Source organism: Euleptes europaea, chromosome 4 (genome assembly GCF_029931775.1).
Source record: "Euleptes europaea isolate rEulEur1 chromosome 4, rEulEur1.hap1, whole genome shotgun sequence".
NCBI lineage: Eukaryota > Metazoa > Chordata > Lepidosauria > Squamata > Sphaerodactylidae > Euleptes > Euleptes europaea.
In genome coordinates this window covers 63,669,931-63,686,571 of record NC_079315.1, presented here as the reverse complement: position 1 = coordinate 63,686,571, position 16,641 = coordinate 63,669,931, and the positions used below count along the sequence as shown (strand labels likewise).

The following is a 16,641-nucleotide window of genomic DNA, read 5'->3' as shown; positions in this document are numbered from 1 at the left end:
TTTCCAGTGACTCTTGTCTTCTCATAATATGACCAAAATACAAAAGCCTCAGTTTAGTCATTTTAGTTTCTAGGGTCAGTTCAGGCTTGATTTGATCTATAGCCCACTGATTTTTATTTTTGTTTTTTGGCATTCCACGGTATGCGTAACACTTTCCTCCAACACCACATTTCAAAGGAATCTACTTTCTTCCTATCAGCTTTCTTCAATGTCCAGTTTTCACAACCATACATAGTAATAGGGAATACGATGGCATAAATTAACTTAATCTTGGCGGCCAGTGACACCTCCTTACACTTCAGAATCTTTTCTAGCTCCTTCATGGCTGCCCTTCCCAGTCTCAATCTCCTTCTGATTTCTTGGCTCTCTCAGCCCCACCTACCTCACAGGGTGTCTGTTGTGGGGAGGGGAAGGGAAGGTGATTGTAAGCCGGTTTGAGTCTTCCTTAAGTGGTAGAGAAAGTTGGCATATAAAAACCAACTCTTCTTCTTCTTCTTCTACTATGTACCACATGTTGCAGTTACAAATAGGGTTGTATTTAGCAGGATTAAGGTAAATACAATCCACAACTTTTTTTTGTCCTCCTAAACTTTAAAATATGGACGAAATAGAAAACCATTACAAGATTAATGAAATATGTAACTATAGGGAATTAAACTATTGTATTTGCTTTGATTAATAGTTTAACATTACAGATTAAGGTATTATTAAATATTGCCTCAACTAGGAATATTGTTCCATAATTCTTTAAAATTACAAATGACTTTTTGAATTTCATAGAATTTAACTAAAGTTGTTTAAAAACATGCCACTGCAGTTTATCCTCTTTGATTTCTCCCTAACACAATTCTTTCTTTAACAGTACCAGAATCTTTCACATTTATAGAAAACCCAAATAATAACCATGTTGTGTGTGTGTGTGTAAAGTGCCGTCAAGTTGCAGCCAACTTATGGCGACCCCTTTTGGGGTTTTCATGGCAAGAGACTAACAGAGGTGGTTTGCCAGTGCCTTCCTCTGCACAGCAACCCTGGTATTCCTTGGTGGTCTCCCATCCAAATACTACCAGGGCTGACCTGCTTAGCTTCTGAGATCTGAAGAGATCAGGCTAGCCTGGGCCATCCATGTTAGGCAGCTACAAAAGACAAGTGAACTCATTTTTAAATTACATTAAAAGCAGGTGGCACGGATCTGCTGGCATTCCATCTTGAAGAGTCCGGTTTTCGGTTCAGCCTGGACATGGGATGTCTTGATAAGGGATACTCTACCTGTACAGTATTTTTACACTCAGTTATATCTTTAGTAATCTCCTTTGGATTTCCCCCCCAATAGCCTACTTTTCTCTGGTATGCACAGCTCCATGTAATTTAAATTATAGTCTGAAATGTAAAAATATGTGGGGTCTCAGAAACCCATTCTCTTATATGCATTGGCCAGTGATAGATTTGGACACCTATACTGTAATAGAGACCTTCACAGCAAAAATTTATCTGAACACAATACTTTCTGAAAAGACACAGTATGTGGATCTTTTTGGGTGTCTGGTTTATGCCAACTATGAAATCAAAAGAAGAGTGCAGCTTTACCTGAGTTCTTGGCAGGGCACGGATGACATGGCTCTCCAAACCCATAGTCTAGATTGGCACAGCAACATTCAGATTTTGTCACAGCTCCAGGAAAAGGACGAACACATATTCCCTTTTTGATCCCACCATAGCACGTGCTGCGCATATGAGTATCTAAAAAGAGCCAGGAAGAACAGCAGAAGAGTTGTCTTACTCTGGAAATGGTATGAAAAACTTTACCCCCTAAAGAATGGGTCCCAAAAGCCTTTGCGTATGTAATAAATGAATTAATCTTTAATGTGAGACTTGCTTCCATAAGCCCCAATACTAACAGAAATTTGGCATCCAGCAGTGGTCTTTCATATATATTTTGATTTATATTACCTAAGCAGATATTCGGTACCAGTTATCAACTAGTTCATGACATTCAAGTGTGTCAATATATTTCATACTAGGAAAAATGTAATACCTGAAGTACCCAGAAGTCAACGTATGATTTAAGTTCTTTATTGTAATGTGGTTTTGGTCTCTTCCATTAAATATTTCACCTACTTGTCAGAATTACCAACAGCCCAAAGGAAAATGTTCAAAATAATGTGGCAATTCTCAGACTATAAATACATTTCAACTGCCTCCAGCTTATGAATAACATCACTTAAATCATTCAGATCACACAGCAGAGCCAACAAGAAGGCTTCAGAAGCCAAAGAAGCATCTAAAGTAATTTGTTTAAAGTAGATGCACTCTGAAATTCTGCTCACAGAATTTGGCAAAAATGATTAAGAATTTCATTATGCACCACACTGGAATTATTCCCAATACTGCATGTCTAGAGCAATTATATCATTGTGTTGGACAACTAACAGTGAAATTCTATGCAGTGTTACGCCAGTATCTTTGCATAGGACCTAACGCAGACTTACATCCTTCTAGGGTTGCCAACCTCCAGGTGGCAGCTGGAGATCTCCAGCTATTACAACTGATCTCCAGATAACAAAGATCAGTTCCCCTGAAGAAAATGGCCGCTTTTGGCCATACTGCAATTGGACTCTATGGCATTAAAATCCTTCCTCTCTCCAAACCTCGCCCTCCTCAGGTTTCTCCCAAAATCTCCAGGTATTTCCCAACTTGAAGCTGGCAACCCTATATCCTTCTAAGCGCATTGACTTCAATGGACTTAAAAGGGTATAACTCTGCTTAGGATGGCACTGTAAATTTCTTAAATGAGTCCTGATACATTTTTTATGAAGAAATAGTGCTATGATAAACAAAAATATGGTATCATGAGCCATATTACTAATAGCAGTGTGCCAGATTTTTGTGAGTTCATATTTCTGTCCTGAAACTTATACTTTCAACAGGAAAGAATAATCTTCCCTTTTGAACTAGCTGAAGAACTGCACAGAGCAAGAAGAGCTGTACATGCCTGCCCTATCTGGGGCTTTGGCAGCTGGCCTGGTGGTGGCAGCATATATGTGCCCCCTCACCAGCTGAGTAAAGCTTTTCAGGCTTGCCCCTGTGGGACTAATGGAAAAAACAAGACAGCTCCTGAACACCAATGCAGCCTGCATTGTTATAAAATTTTTAGCACATGTGTGTTACCTAGTTTTCATCAGATAGACAAATAAATAAATAAATGATCTATTCAAAACATATATTAGCCACCTTTCTCCCTTGCTGAAATCAAGGTGGCTTATAAAATAAATAAAACATTATAAAAACACAAGAAACAATAATTTTAGTACCCAAAATATTAAGTACTTGGGACTATGATACTTACAAAAAGAGGATAATATAGTTTCAGATATGATTAGCCCAGTGCTACAGAAAACCAAAACTAATTTATAACAGCAGACAAAACAGTAGACAAAATGATGTCAGCAATCAGAATACATTCTATCATATAGAGCTATAAAGGTTTTTCTCACCTACGCATACACGACCATCAACACCAACAGCTAAACCTGGTGGACATTCACAACGAAATGACCCCTCAGTATTAATACAATGGCCATTCATGCAAATTCCTGGTGTTTGGCATTCATCGATATCTAGCCAGAGAAAAGCATAACTTTTATTTAGTACTATATAACAGATTACAAATCCAATAAATTAGGATTTTCAGAATATAAACTTTCAGGAGACAAAGCTTCCTTTGTCAGATCTAAAGTCTTTAAACGTCTTTCATATTTCTGTACCTAATGATATTTCTTTTAAAAATGACACAATATGGCTTGACACCAAAATGGCACCAATATGGCCCGAACCAGTTCAGCATGGTGTAGTACCAATGTATGGAGGCTTCCACAGAGCTCAACAAAGCCTGGATTTCCCCTTACTGTGTCAACATGAGCACAGAGGCAGGCATGCAGGCAAGAGGGTAGGTAACAGGAGGTCTATGTGCACCTCTCATATCCTTACACAGCCTCTCTTCTGTGCATCATGCAAAATACTCATATTTGTAAGGTGTCAATAATTTAGTGGACAGGTAAAAGTTCAGACAAGATTTTCTTAAGACGATGTGATATAAATACCTGTACAATAACGTCCATTAGAAGCCAAGACAAATCCAGGTTTGCATATGCATTTGAAACTACCATCCTCATTTATACACATCCCATTCAAGCACATGTTGGTACTAGTACATTCATCATGATCTGAAAAGGAAACAGCAAAGATTTATATCCCTGAAAAAAAAGTGCTTGATTCAAGTCAGATCTTTTCCAAGATATGCACCTTTTCAGAAGGGTAAGAAAAAATTCTCACTACAAGAAAATCTATTTTAATACATTACATATTCATTTAAGATAATGTCTTAAGAACTTACCTGGCCAGTGCAGTCATCTTCAGAAGCCCTGTTTCAGGTGCCCCTGCCATCTGAGGCTAAACGAGTGGTAATCTAAGAAATGGCCTTGGTTATGGCACCAAAATTATGGAATTCCACCTCCAGAGAGATTTAACTCTTTCTATCACTGTCTTCTGCCACAGGTGAAAAAATTCTTGTTTTGTATGGTGTTCCTTCAGGGATTCTTAATTATCCTTCCTCCTGTTCATGTGTTTATGTGGTTTAAATAGTTTTTTATATATTTATGTGTTTAAAATCTTTTTTAATATTTTAATTTGCTGTCTTAGGGATCCTAAGTTGGGTGGAAAGGCAGCTTAAAGATGCCTTAATTAATTAAACCTTTTCTTGAACCTTTTTTTATCAACTTGGCTATAGTTAAAGTCATTTTTGTGGGCATGATAACTGTTGTAAATTAGATCAAATTTATTCTCTTATTTTCCCACTTATGCTAAACTGATCTCTTGCGATGAGGCCTTCAAACTTATAAAAATAGCTGGTTTAACCTTGAGTGTGTTTTTTAAAAAAGTTTGTTGCCAGGCACTTATGGAATATAGGCGTGCTATCTCTTCAACAGCACTACAAGCTTTTGGGGGAGAATGCATATTATCAAGCTATACGCAGGAGTAAAGAAGAAGCTTGCTTTACTAATTGGCAAAAGCTAGTCACAGCTGCCATAAATAATAGAAATGTGAGTGAATTTTGGAAGTGGGTTAGTTTGCTTTACATCCTAGGAGTCCACACTCATCTCATATTTCTTTGCATACTTGGGAGGAACACTATGTTAATATTTTTGCTAGCTCCTGTAATAACTATGATTATCAGAGTACTTGGGATCCAGCTGAATAACTGGAGTGCCCCCCCTCAACAATCTGAAATTTGTTTTCCAATCTCTCAAATGAAGAATGGGAAGGCCCCTGGTGCAGACTGGATTCCTCCAGAACTCTTCAAAGCCAATATTTCCTGGTGGGAGGATATAGTGCCAACTGTATTTACTCAGATAAATGAGTTATGCCATCAACTTGGAGACATGCTGTCATAATACCAGTTTATAAGAAGGGAGACAGAGCTGACCCGTCCAACTATAGGCCAATCAGCCTTTTATCAGTGGTCGGGAAGCTTTATGCTTTGTCTCTTTATTACTGACTTGTGGACTGGTTGGAAACTAATAACATCCTGGGGAAGGAACAGGTTGGCTTCAGCGAAGAGGCTGGTAGAGATGATCAGCTTTGACTTTAGTTCTTAATAAATATAAAACCAAGCATAGGGGGATCCTTGTTTCCACCATCATGGATCTGAAGGAAGCTTTGGATACTGTACCTCACGCCCAACTGTGGCACAAGTTAAAATCAACATCTGTTGACAAGAAACTGTTGGCTCTGATTGAGATTATGTATTCTAATCCCATTGCCCAAGTGTGCTATGGGTTAGATGGACAACTTTCCAAAATAATTTCCCTACAGAAGGGAATATGTCAGGGGTGTGTGCCCCTTTATTGTTCAACCTATATATTAATGATCTATTAATGATCTATTTTATAGATATATAGAGACAGACAGACAGACAGACAGACAGACGGTGATATAAATGATATGATTTCTGCTGTCTCTACTCAGGAATGTTATTCTCCATCTATTGCCAAATTACAGTTCCTAAAGTTCCTCGCCGCCGCGACCTGTGCCTAACCCTAACCCTGAGAGGAATGCCTGTGCCAGGTTTAGGAGGCAAACTAGCAGCATTGCCTCCTAAGGAGGTTTCAGCACCTCCGAAACCTCTACCCAGCGCAAAAAAAACGTGCAACCCTCATAAGGTTTGCATGGGAGATACGCCACCACACACAAAAAGGGGTGTCAGAAGGCCAACTAACATCGGCCCCGCCCCCCCCCCCCGGCTGGCGCAGGAATACCCCAGGGAACCCTTCCCGGGGCACCAGAATGCCTCCTGGCTTGCCGCCACGGCCTGTGCCTGTGCCGGGGGAAAATTGTTCCCATGAATTTCCTTTTGAAGATTCCTTGAACTCTTTGAAAAGCAGTGAAGCCATTTTTTGGTCTCTTTAAACATCATTGTGGTCGCCAAGCTGAGGAAGGATTGGATTCCGAAACGCGTACTTGTGATAGACCCACCTTGGACCTTTCTTCGTCTCTTCGTGATTTTTCATGGACTATAATTCTTGAGTATACATGAGCCCTTGCTAAAGCCATAGAAATAATTCTTGAATTTATGTTGTTCATGTTGTTTAAAGCAATCTGTATTATACATTTTTTGTTATTTTAGACCCTGTGAGGTTTCTGTGTGGCTTTCAACACAGTGTTTATGAATATATGTTGTGTTTTGGATTTTTCAAAAAATAGAATTATTATATTCTATAATATTGTTTTCTTTTCCAGTTGGTATATTTCATATTATTATCTTTAAAGCCACGTGCTGCCATTTATTACAGTTATGGCCTCCAGATGCCGGCAGGAGGCTCCAGCAGATGCTGGTCCCAGGGACTGGAAGCCAGGCCTGCATGCCGGCGCTGGGGCCACTCACGCCGGCGTGCATCTTCTGGGCACTGGCGGTGTGGGCCCTTGCGCCGGGTTGCACCGGTGCTGGCCTCCTAAGGTCTTTCTGCACAGCCACCAGCACATCTCAGGAATGCGCTGTAACAAATTCAATATTACAGAAATATTCTGTCTGTTACCAACCTTGCCTGTTGCAAGCATACTGTTAGGTTAGTACCTTGGAAGTTTAGACTCACCTCAATAATGAACTCCAATAACGGCCTTTGATTAATCTCAGTAACCTCTATTCTCAAAACAGTAACATCAATTTAACATACTATCTCACAGCTATGTAAGAGTAAATGGTGTACATTCCAAATCACAATCAACTAGCAGATGCTATAAGAATACTAAATTTATCTTCCAGATTAATTTGTTGCAAACAAATATACTGAAGCTTTACCTGAAACTTTAGCAAGCAACAAACAAACAAACACAACACAATCATAACACTAGGAATCTCAATTATCTCAAAACAAGTAAGTCTTTATACTAACCCTACTGCAAGGATGGCAATGGCAAACCACCTCTGAATGCCTCTTGCCTTGAAAACCCTACGGGGTCAGCCTAAATCATTTGCGATTTGATGGCACTTTTGACCACCACCACTGCAAAGTAGTTATTTATTTGTAAAATTTATATCCCACCTTTCTGCCCTATCAGGACAACCAAAGGTGGCTAACAATAAAAACAAAGCATAATAAAAATACATCATAAAATCAATTAAAACAAAACGAAAATACATATATAAGGCACAGAGATAGCAATTAAAACCTAAAGCAGGCAGGAGAAGTAATTTAGGTAATTCAGATGAAATGAAAAAAGATTTCACCTGCTAGTAGAAGACAGTGATAGAAGGGGACAATCAAATCTCTCTGAGGGGGGATTTCCATTATTTTGATGTAATGACCCAGAATGCCCATTCTTGGGTTGCCACCTATCTAACCTCAGAAAACAGGGGCATCCGACATAAAGCCTCAGAAGATGACCATAGTGGATGACAAGGTTTGTATGGGAGTAGGCAGTCCTTAAGGTATGCCAGTCCTAAACCATGCACGGATTTAAAGGTCAACACTTGCATGCTGAATTGGGCCCAGGAACAAACTGCAAGGAGGGAGAAAAACTAAGAGCAAAATCTAAGCTATTCTTACCAACACAGTTTTTCCCATCAGTTGTTAGTTCAAAACCAGCATTGCAAATGCACTGGAAGCTTCCATCAGTGTTCACACAACGACCATTTTTACAAAGGACACCATTTTGAATACACTCATCAATATCTAAGAAAAAAGAATAAAATGAACATTCCACTTTTTTCAGTAACAAAATATGATGACGTTTAGTTCAATGTATCTGAATTAACTCTATGGAGCTAATGCAGATTTGTATTGGGTCGACCCTTCTGCCTCTGTACTTACCTCAGGGGACACAAAGCCCCACTGAAGGCACATCACACCAGCAAGCCAAAGACTCATCACTCCCCAGGTCTGGGGTGGGGAGGGAGTACTGGCTGAACCTGGAGTTGCCCTTCCCTGGGGGAGCATTCAAAAACCATGCCCAAGAACAGCTAGGGAGGAAGAGCCAGACTCCAACAGCTAATTGGGAGAGTGTGGGAATCAGGTGAAGAGAATCCCCTCCCCGCACTCTGTTCTGAGGCTCTACCCTGGGAGATTTGTCCAAAAAAAGAAACCCTGGCAGGTGAGACAGACCTGGACTTGGACCTGACCTGATATAAAGATGGACACCACTAGGCCAAGCGCTGTTTGCCTTAAGGTGCAACTAGACAAGGCATTGTAGAATTATGATCATAACACCTGACTCTTTAAAGATCTATAAGCAACAGATACAAACAAGTCTGAATTGGACCAGGATCATGGCATTAGATGTGTTTAACCCATCCCATGAACTGTTTTTCTAATGTAAATCTTCCCTAGCCATAATTTAACCTAATAAATAAAACATATATCACCATCAGTAATCAGTAAATTATTTTTACACACACAACAAAACATTTAACACTAACAGGATGCTATATTAAATAATATTTTGTGAAGTTTACATCATTACAAAGGAAAATGCTTCTACCTAGTTTTGAAGCCTAATTATCAGAATCAGTTAGTTGTGATTAAGTCCTACTGAAACTAACAGGACTGAAGTTACTTATAAAACTAATATATTCTATTGGATTCAGTTTCTGAAAAGCAGACTCCCTTTGTCCAATTTATAACTGATCAGCTTAAACAGACTGAAAAGAAGCACACTTGATGCCCTAAATCAATCCTTGATTTGCCAAAGACTTCAAAATTTTGTTGAGTGAAAGACCACTCAAATTCCATGGTGATTCAGAGATTGTTCGGTACCAGCTCATTACGAGCTTCAATGGGATTTAATGATGAATAATTTTTATTTTCTCAGTGGCCTCCTATTTGGATTTTGGGGTCTGCAGTTACAATTTATCATGATTGAATCTCAAAATGAGATACATTTCTATCTCTATATGATCATCAGAGTTTTAAACTGATACTTTCATGTGCAAGCAGATTTGTTGATTTTTTCTCATTGTAGGTTTAATTACATTCCTTCAGACACTATGCCATGGTCATGGTTTAGTGAATAGACAAAACTCATTTGTTTTCAAAATCCCAAGTGGACTGACTCAAAACAAACATAAGCATGTGTAAAGTCTACAAATGTGCAAGTAACACTTACTTACCAATGCAAGCCTGTTTTGTAGGAGTCCTTTGGAAACCCGTATGGCATTTGCAATAATAGGATCCAGGTGTGTTCACACAGTCTCCATTAGAGCATGGATTTGATATGCACTCATCAACATCTGTTGGCATCAGAAAGAAGACAATCAGATTTCACAATATTTGCAGAATAGCTTTCTCAAATTCAATCACACTTGACCACACATTTCTTAAGGCTCTGAAGGCCATTTGATAGAAAGGCAGACCATAAAACTAAATGAACATTTCATACAATTTTTGGCTAGATTTTCAAGTGTTTGAGAATGGCAGCAACCTAATTTACAAAAATATGTAAATATCCAAAGGACTGTAAAAACTTTATGCAGAATTTTTCATTGTTCCACTTTATGGTGGCAGACATCCACAGAAATTCCACAGACTACACCAACACCTTCTGCGCAAATGTGCATATGCAACAAAAAATGCTATTTCCTTCTTTTTGCTTGGGGAGTGGTTTATTATGCATCCAGCCACTGCTCCTGGAAAATTCAGCACTAATGCTACATTATTTTGTTGTGAATCTTCAACTTTATTCAAGATGCTGCATTTCAACTACATATATTTTCCCTCTCAGAAGCATGCCAAGACTTTGTATATCCAGCTACTGATAGTTGTTACCAACAGGTGCTGGCTGGCAACTATTTCTGGACAATGGTGCCATTTCTAAGGCAAAGGCAGCCAGCAACATTGCTTGATCTTCACTGTCCCACCAGGGGAACCTTCATTCCATTACTATTGCCCAAAACACTGCAGTGAGTACTTGGAAGGGCAAAGCTAGAAGCTACTCATCCTTTGTGAGCCTGATCTCTCAGGGGACAAAGCCTATCGGATCCTAAACTCATGTCCTGGTTTGAGAGCCTAATACTGAGAGAAGTATAAGCATTCCTTCTGAGACTGCTAAAATTATCAGAAGGGGCTATTGGCCTCAAATGCCTCCGTAAAAAACTAATAGCTGCTCAGGCAAATTAGGACTGGAGCTAATACAGGGATTACCCCTGTAAAAATTCAACAATCGTCCAAAATAAAAAGTTAAAAGCTTTTAGAATCATGGCAAGGCTTTTTCTTGATCAGAACACCCAGCAGAAGAAGGTAGTGCTTGGTACAGATTCCACATGCTTCCCACACATTAATTCTCTTTCCTTAAATTTGAAGAGATAATCTTGCCTTCCCTGGTACAAACTCTAATCACCAATTCCTAGATGGTCTGGGAATTGAGGTGAAGCCTCTTTCCTTGAAGCCAATTTACTAAGAAGCTGCCTATAATCAACAGGACGTACAGTCGAGCATGCTTCTTCCCATCCCAAGTGCATTTTCTCCCAATGCCTCTGGAAGAGGTCATTTTTTTCCTGGTTGTTTCAAGTGAGCTGTGGAAATGTTAAGATGATATCAAGGAGGTGGGCTACTGTTGCTATGTGTCCTTGGCTCCTTCCATGGCTTATGTAGGTGCTGCAACATGCCATTTCATGTTTGGTTGATACTTGCAATGTGACTAGATTCTGTTTCAGTGGTTACATCCCACTCAACCTTTTGTCTGTTTGTCAGCAATGATGGGTCTCTTGACTAAAACTGAAAGTATCCCCCAATATTTTTATAATTTGGATACTCCTTCCCTTCGGAGAGCATTTTCTCTTGCCAGGGTTAATGCCTTCCCATCTCGAATTTTGTACGGAAGGTTTCACCAAATTCCAATTCAGGATCGAATTTGCCCATGTGACTCTAACTCCCTGGATACGCTTGATCACATATTACTTGACTGCTCTTTATATGTATCACCACGTGCGAAATGGTTAGGAAATAGGCTACATGCCAAGTCTCACTTGCCTAATAAAATAAAATGCCAATTCTTAATGAATGATGTAACTCCAGAGATCACTGTGGATGTAGCCAAGTTTTTGGTTGAAGTGTTGAAAATCCAAAACCTTAAAATCTTTGATACTTATGGTTCTCAGTTTTGATCTTATCGTACCGATTTTAAGATGTATGTTTTCTGTTTGTGATATTTGTCATAATGTCTATGCCATTAAAGGTTTATAGAATGGAATGGACTAGATTCTGGTGACAATTTTTCTTTTGATTCCTCTGCTTGCATAACACAGGCACCAAGTAAGCTACACTTGGTGATGGAAAGTGCTGTAAAGTCACAGCTGGCTTACGGCAACCCCATAGGGGTTTCAAGGCAAGAGACACTCAGAGGTGGTTTGTCATTGCCTACCTCCACGTGGGCTGAGAGATTTCTGAGAAAACTGTGGCTTAAATTACATTAATGTTGGCATTTTACCAATGCAGTGTACCATAGGATGGCTCTGAAAATGTAGATGCCTTTCAGCACAGACTTTTTGAATCTTCTACTGAACTGTATGCAGCAGTTTATACTCCTTATCCCCATACTACTTTATAGTCAAACATAAAGAAAACTGTTACTCTCACTTCCAGCAAATGAAGCTGCCCTTTTGGATTTGATTCTGCACTCAGTACTATACTGTTGAACATAATTTCATCACAACAAAGCTCATCATTTTATGTATTATTTCATACAAAGCCATATGAAGATATGAATGTTTGGTATGTAATAGCTTATATAACTCATAACTGTAACTTTCATTTACATAAAAATAAAAGATTATCTTGGAAGAATGTACATTATTGAGCTCTTAATGTGCTTGTGGGCAGAAGGTATTAATAAACAGGACATAGCTTGGAGTGAAAACATAATTTGCAAGAAATGTTCATGTTTTTTTATTTTAATATGGAAAACTATTTGCCTTAAATGATAACAAATCTGAATTACGAGGGGCAATTCTTTGTCACTTATTTCATGACCTCCACAGAAGACATATATTATTTCTCTTCAGATCCATCAATTTAAACTTAGAAATTCCCATATTATTACATACTGGTAATAGAAGGAAGTAAAGATAAATGCACCGTGGCTTTTTCATAAAACATTGAATAAATTCTTGATTTTTGTTGAAAATCACAGCAAAGAAACAGAATCTTCTGGTACAAAAACTGAATCTCCACATGAAAGCACATTCTGTACTTCAATTAGTGCAATTTTGCCTTCCTTATCATATGTCCACTGTACCACCCAACTTACCCTATTACTGTTCAAACTGTTTCTCTTTGAACACCTTCCAATTTTCTTAATGTCCCTGCAGCTAGCCTTAGTACCCTAGCTCTTGTGGAAGTTCATTACAAAGTACTTAGCAGTTTATGGTTTTTTCCCAAAGAACAATCCAGTAACTTCAAAAACAGTTTCCTTATGAATGCTTTTATAAATTAACAAGGGTTTAGTTCAAAACGGTTATTGGTCATTTGTTACTGATCTGTTGCAATAATTTAGAAGCAATCTCAAACACTTGCTTCCAAATGTGTTCTAACAGTTCAGTAACTATTTCCACTTCATAGGACTCTCCTGATATGAGGTTGCTAAAACTGTTCCAGGTTTGTTTTTTTTAATTGGGAGACCATCAGATCATCTAGACATTGCACAGAGTTTAGTATAATTTTCATTAATTTATGTGAACCAAAGCAACCTTAGCATCTTTTAGTCATTTTTCAGTGCAAAATTGTATGCCAATCTGCAATATGGGCAGTTATGTTACTTATGAAAAAATGTGCAACATTTTTAAGAGCAAGAGCTAGCCAACAAATATTTAACCTAACTTTCCTCTAATAAATATTCATTGTATATTACTTTGGTACAAATAACTAACACAATTTTTCATTGTTACAAGCTCATGTGCAATTGTCTCATTTCATTATGATGAAGGCTCCAGAGCACAGTAGAAGACCAAGAAATGATATATAAATTCAGCTTAAAAGAAATGAGAGGTTTTTTTTTTTAATAGAAAGTGATATTTGGGTTGAGGATGCTTAGCAAGAAAAATAAGAGCCAAACAGAAATCTATACTCACCAATACAGTCTCCATTTGCATCTTGCTTATACCCCATATTGCATTCACAACGATAACTGGAAATGGTTGGTATGCAGCGCCCATTTAAACAAAGATTTGGATGATGCTTACAGATATCTATTGTTTGATTGAGTATTGCTAAGAAAAAATAAAGAACCAAGCTCTATTAGAACATGAAACTAAATTTTCTTTTATACTTGTGTTTATGATTTCATGTTACCACTAGCAGAACTTTGAGGATTAATATGTATCATATACATTTCAATCTAGCCACTACCTCTTGGTTAACTCCTTAGGACTTATCAAAGAGTTTGGGGTCCAAATAATAAACAAGTTTGAATTTCTTTTCATACTATATTGACTTTCATATATAATCAACAATATTGTCTATTGCCTTGAAATAACACTGACATGGAAGATATGTTTTATATTTGTGGCAGAAAGCAAACCATAGTTGCTTACCTGTAACTTAAGTGTTCTGTAGTTCATAATATTGTACTGCACCTCTTCAAATCATCAATGGATATTCTACAAAACTCTTAGCGCTTTTCCCCACCTAAAGTTTCTAAAGGTTCCTGCATAGTTCCAGTTCCTTATGTAGAACTGCAAAGATACTGAAGAAGAGCCATTTCTCTTGGTATGTACCTGTGTCACAGCTTCACTCCCCCTAGTGGCTTGCTGTCCTATGTCACAGGATTGTGAGATCATCATCAGCCTGATTGCAGGACTTACAATGCAATCCTGGGGGGGTGGGAGAGAAGGCCTTTGAAGGCGGTGTGACCCCTGTGCCAGCATAAGTGTCACTTGCATCATGTAAATGGGCAATTATGCCAGTACCAGGGAGCAGCACAGCAGTGTGAGGCACAGGCAACAGAGACACCTTGGTGGCAGCACTCCTCCAAAGGGGCGTTCCCAGGGGCTGACATTAGTCAGCTCCCTAGGTCCTTTTGCCCCAGGAACACCCATTTTTGCCAGGGTGAACTTATACCAACAAAAATGGTGGCATAGACCCTGGAACTACATACAGCAGTTCCACAGGTGTATGAGGAGTTTGGCTGTGTGGCTTGCTCACCTCAGTGCAGCAAGCTGCTCAGGATATGGCCTGGCTGTGCCATGGCTGCACCATCCCCAGTGAATCAACCCCCCCCTTGCATCCCGCTGCCCGTCACAATCTAGATCCTCTCGAGTGGCCTCCCGGAGGAAGTTCAGAGGGTTTCTTCTTTGCTGGTTTTTAGAAGGCGTTGTAATGGCTCAAATAGAAAACATTATGCTTCTCATTCCATCCATAAAATGGAAATTGCTGATTCATGCAATTTGCATCAGGGCCGGCAGGGAAGGAAGAGTTCAACACTCAGAACTTCCACTCAGTTCACTATTGAAATCAGTCTCCTTGCTTCGTTATTAGCATTTTAAAGATGGGAAATTACATTTTTTTAGAAGGACAAATTTCTCAATTAAAATGCTAATAACAAAAGAGGAACCCTAGCTTCTAATTCTAAAACTGAGTGGAGGTTGAATGATTAACCCATTATTCCCTGCACAGCCCTAAGGCAAATCAAGGCAACACAATCAGCATTTCTTGGACCGAACAAGATATATGGTCTCCGACTTACCAATTTCTGTTAAAGCTCTGAGACAATTCTATTACAGACAGTTTTTTTCTGAATTTCTGGGCTATGTGATGTCCTACTGTCCTCTCCTTGGTGGTCTTTTAGTGGCAAGCATTGATATATCTGATTCTCAACATGGCCCCATCTGTGGATACTTAAATCCAGAGACTGGGGATATGGATGAACAAAACATATCTTCCTATAAACCTGAGAAAAGCCCCATGTTTGGCCAGACTTTTCTTTGGGAGAGGCTGCCAAGGGGAGGGAAGGGGGGAAAGTTGAAGACAGATGGGCAGATAATAGAAAGTTGGCTAGTGGATGGGAATGAGAGTAAAAAACAGGGAAAGGGAAAAGCTATGGGGACTTTCAGGAAAGCAAAAAAAGAAACAGTGGAAGAGAGGAAAATGAGGTGCCTCCACAAGTCTTTGCAGGTCCCCTGCTTGTGTGTGTATATAGATACACACACACACACACACAATTTGTGTACATATACACACAATTTGTGTATATATATATATAAATTACATTCAGGATATTCCTCATGGCAAAATATTGCTAAACAATGAAAAAAATGACTACAGTTAGTACATATATGATGTATCAAGGAAACCCATGATAGTAAGGAAGACTAAACCTGGAATGACAACTTTATTCCTAGATGACAGCTTTATTCATAGATTACAGTTTTAAAACCCCAGGTGCTCATTTATATCACAGCAGCAATTAATAATACATAGGACCAGAGCAGCAATACATGAACTTACTATCTGTGGGGGGATAATGGAGGTGGAAGAGGAGGAGGAAAAAGAGAAGGGGAGGCCAGCTAGATGGAAGCCCATCACTGCCCTCAACCATATGCCTGGTGAAACAGTGCAGTTTTACAGGCCCTATGGAATTGTTTTAGGACCCACAGGGCCTAAACTCACTGGGCACAGCATTCCACCAGGCTGAGGCCAGAGACAAAAATGTATATTTCTGATAGGTAACCCTGTACTACAAATGCCAAGAATTTCGTTGCCTAGATATAATCTCTGCTAACCTAGGAGCTGCACTGCTGCTTTTTAAGCAAGAAAGAATTCTCTGTCAGAGCAGAGTGCAGTAGGATACTGGGTTGTACCCCCATTCCCAAACTGAACTACCAGAAAGCCCATAACTACTACTCCGTTCATGCACCTCTCTTGTTTCTGAGTTCGTAGTATGTACTGTGCAGGGAATGCACCTGGAGCCTTCAGTAGCTGATACTTGTTCTAAACATTTATTCTTCTATTTCTCTCTGTTTAGTTTTTACCTTATTACTTGCCTCCACATTTTCAATCACTTCAGCCACCCCAATTCTTGATTCTGGCTCACAGCACTGATCTCTTAACCCCATCATTTAGTTAAAACGGAAGACTCCAGACATGCAACATTTAAGTTTCT

General features: G+C 39.1%; 1 protein-coding gene across 1 annotated transcript in view; it reads right to left on the bottom strand.

The window, feature by feature from the left end:
* The window catches only part of FBN2 (fibrillin 2), a 206,065-nt gene that overhangs the window by 103,103 nt on the left and 86,321 nt on the right, over positions 1–16,641 (bottom strand). Inside the window, exons 11-16 of the mRNA XM_056847979.1 lie at positions 13,613–13,750; positions 9,659–9,778; positions 8,100–8,225; positions 4,098–4,220; positions 3,492–3,614; positions 1,585–1,737 (exon numbers count right to left, since the gene is read on the bottom strand). Coding sequence (XP_056703957.1) covers positions 1,585–1,737; positions 3,492–3,614; positions 4,098–4,220; positions 8,100–8,225; positions 9,659–9,778; positions 13,613–13,750 — 783 coding nt within the window. The remainder of the gene's footprint in view (positions 1–1,584; positions 1,738–3,491; positions 3,615–4,097; positions 4,221–8,099; positions 8,226–9,658; positions 9,779–13,612; positions 13,751–16,641) is intronic.